We start from the raw sequence: 2,500 nt of genomic DNA, 5'->3' as shown, positions 1-2,500 counted from the left end.
TCAAAGACCACAGTGCCAGCGGTTTCAGCCTTCTTTGAGTTACTGGCTTTGGAGGAACTTGCATGCGAGTAAGCAATTTGGAAGCTTGTTCATACTGTAGCTGGGCGAATGTTGTGATGCTGACAAATATAATCACAAAACTGACAAAGCTTCCACTCACCCAGTAGCCAATGACCTTCCTCAGAGAGAGAGCCTCATACGTGGATGCGACTCTCTCCCCTACAGCAGACGCACACGAAACCACCAGGTTGTTTAAAGCAGAGCCCATAGGGGTCACCGACTGGGCGACAGGGGTCGTGGGGTCAGAGGTGAAAACATCAGCGGGCTCGACAAGAGCCTGGGACAGAACAGAGGTGAACTGGAGACCTGAATCCTTTGACTACAGGGATTTAATTTGCAGCATACATCATTAAACTGAATGACAACTCACTCCTCTCCTTTCTACTTTTACACTCATTAAAACAGCCAAGTCCTACTAAAACTCCCCAACAGAAATCCTGTTTTTCACGTAGTAAGGAGACGAAAGAAGAGGGATCACCCAGCCTCCATTTATGGACTTACCATCTGCACCTCTACTGAAATATCACCTTCTTGTTACGTTACAAAACCCTGTAATGTTACAAGGCAGTTTTTTCTGTAAAGCTGGCAGCCATGAAAGAACACTCTCCCTCACTAACCTGTATACACTGTGCCGTGCTGGGGCCTTTAGAAACCTGCTCAGCGAGCGTCTGGTCCGACAGTCTCTTCAGGTAGTCTTTAAGGGCCTGCTCGTCTGGGTAGGGGGAGGATTTTGCTGCCGTTCCTTTCGCGCCGTCCGTCCCAGAGCCGCTGGACTCTAGGGCTGCCTCAGACACTCCTCCATCAGCCACTGGACTGTGGGACTCCTCTGGGTCTTTAGGGGCAGACTCCGATGTTTCTTTCCCAGCATGATGGCCCTGGTCCTGAGGTTCAGGGTTAGAAGTGGGTGCCGGAGCAGGAGAACCTCTGGGGGTGGAAGCAGAAAAGACGGCTGCCTTCGAAGCGTGGCTGTGGGTAGACAGGATCGGCTCAGACGGGGAACTCCTTATGCAGCCCAGAGGCCCTTGCCCGGGGATGCCCTCCGTTTCCAATTTGGCATCTCCTTCCTCAAGTTCCACCCCTAGGGGGCAGGAGTGGCTGTCCGAGATGATGACATGATCCTCCTTGTCGGTCATGGTGTAGAGCGACTGGTTGCACTGGCCACACTTGTCGGCTAGCAGCCTGCACTGTCCCTGGGGCAGGGGCAGGGGCAGGCAGCGTACTAGAGCCAGGCTGTGTGAGGCGCCACAGACAACCTGGAGCACGTGCCTCCCGGCCAGGTGCTCCACCCTTTGGGGCTTCCACACAGGGAAGGTGCAGGTGAGCAGGCCCAGCTGGCAGCCACTGCCCCAGGACCACACCTCGTGCCTAGCTGAGAGTGCTAGTGTGTGCTGTTCCCCACATGCCACCTCCAGGATCCGGACTGGCTTGGCGGGCACACTGTCACAGTCCACCACGCCCACTGGCGTCGGGTTCGGAACGACCGACAGCCCGAGTAGGCCACACTGGCCGTAGGTGTTGTCACCCCACATATGCACCGCACCATCCTCTGTAACTGCCCCACTGTGGGAAGTGCCCGCTGCCACAGAAACAACGTGCTGCTCACTAAGTCCCGCCTCCAGAATAGGTTCAGCTGTTCCCAATGATGCTTGGTTCTGTTTCCATGGCAATTCTCCTGAACTATACACCTGTCCACCTAATTATGCGTAAATGAAAACATGACAATCATAAGCATAGTAGAGTATATTGATTTTTTTTTTACTAAAATAAATGAAGTGTCTAGTACTAAATCAATACATGGCAGAAATAGTAGCATTTAAAATTATCTATCAACAACTTAACGATACATTTATCACCTTCACTCTGCACTGACTGAAAGTGCGTAAGAGGTTAGGGCGTATTATTAATCCAGTAAGTACCGCACTAAAGCACTGAACCAGGCCTGACATAGAAAACCTCTCCCTCCTGTACAACACTATCAAGTGAGCCACCATTATGTTGCCCCATGGTGCATAGCATATGCTGAAGCCGTCCTTCCCTGCACGCCTGCAGGATTCAGTTCACATCCACATCAGTGCATGCAGAGTTGGCAGAGAGGCTGTTGTCGCCATTCCAAGGTTCGCACCCTCATTAAAAAGTGACGGATTTAGAAGAACTGATGAGCTGAGCTTTGGCTGAGTTCTGCAGAAAGCTTACCCTCCACCAGCAGCACCATGTGCTTGGCCCCCAGTGCGGCCTGGAGCACGGGCCGGGACAGGAGCACTTTCTCTGGGCTGACACTGCAGGAGTAGCCCCTCCACACGTGGAGCCCTCCTCGCTCCCCAGGACTCTCCTGCTCAGAGCTGCACACACATAGATCCAGAACATACACACACAGGTGGAAGACTGAACACACGTGCCCCCAGCATTTAATCAAAACTGGATCACACATTGCCACACAAAT

The 2,500-nt window shown here is 52.6% G+C and overlaps 1 protein-coding gene across 5 annotated transcripts in view; it reads right to left on the bottom strand.

Moving 5' to 3' along the window:
* The window catches only part of als2b (alsin Rho guanine nucleotide exchange factor ALS2 b), a 19,769-nt gene that overhangs the window by 15,893 nt on the left and 1,376 nt on the right, over nucleotides 1-2,500 (bottom strand). For all 5 annotated transcript variants that reach the window (XM_035524754.1, XM_035524763.1, XM_035524750.1 and 2 more), the window contains exons 3-5: nucleotides 2,254-2,399; nucleotides 678-1,753; nucleotides 161-337 (exon numbers count right to left, since the gene is read on the bottom strand). In XM_035524754.1, coding sequence (XP_035380647.1) covers nucleotides 161-337; nucleotides 678-1,753; nucleotides 2,254-2,399 — 1,399 coding nt within the window. The remainder of the gene's footprint in view (nucleotides 1-160; nucleotides 338-677; nucleotides 1,754-2,253; nucleotides 2,400-2,500) is intronic.

Source organism: Electrophorus electricus, chromosome 1 (assembly GCF_013358815.1).
Source record: "Electrophorus electricus isolate fEleEle1 chromosome 1, fEleEle1.pri, whole genome shotgun sequence".
Classification (NCBI taxonomy): domain Eukaryota; kingdom Metazoa; phylum Chordata; class Actinopteri; order Gymnotiformes; family Gymnotidae; genus Electrophorus; species Electrophorus electricus.
This window is presented reverse-complemented; position numbering and strand designations above follow the sequence as displayed.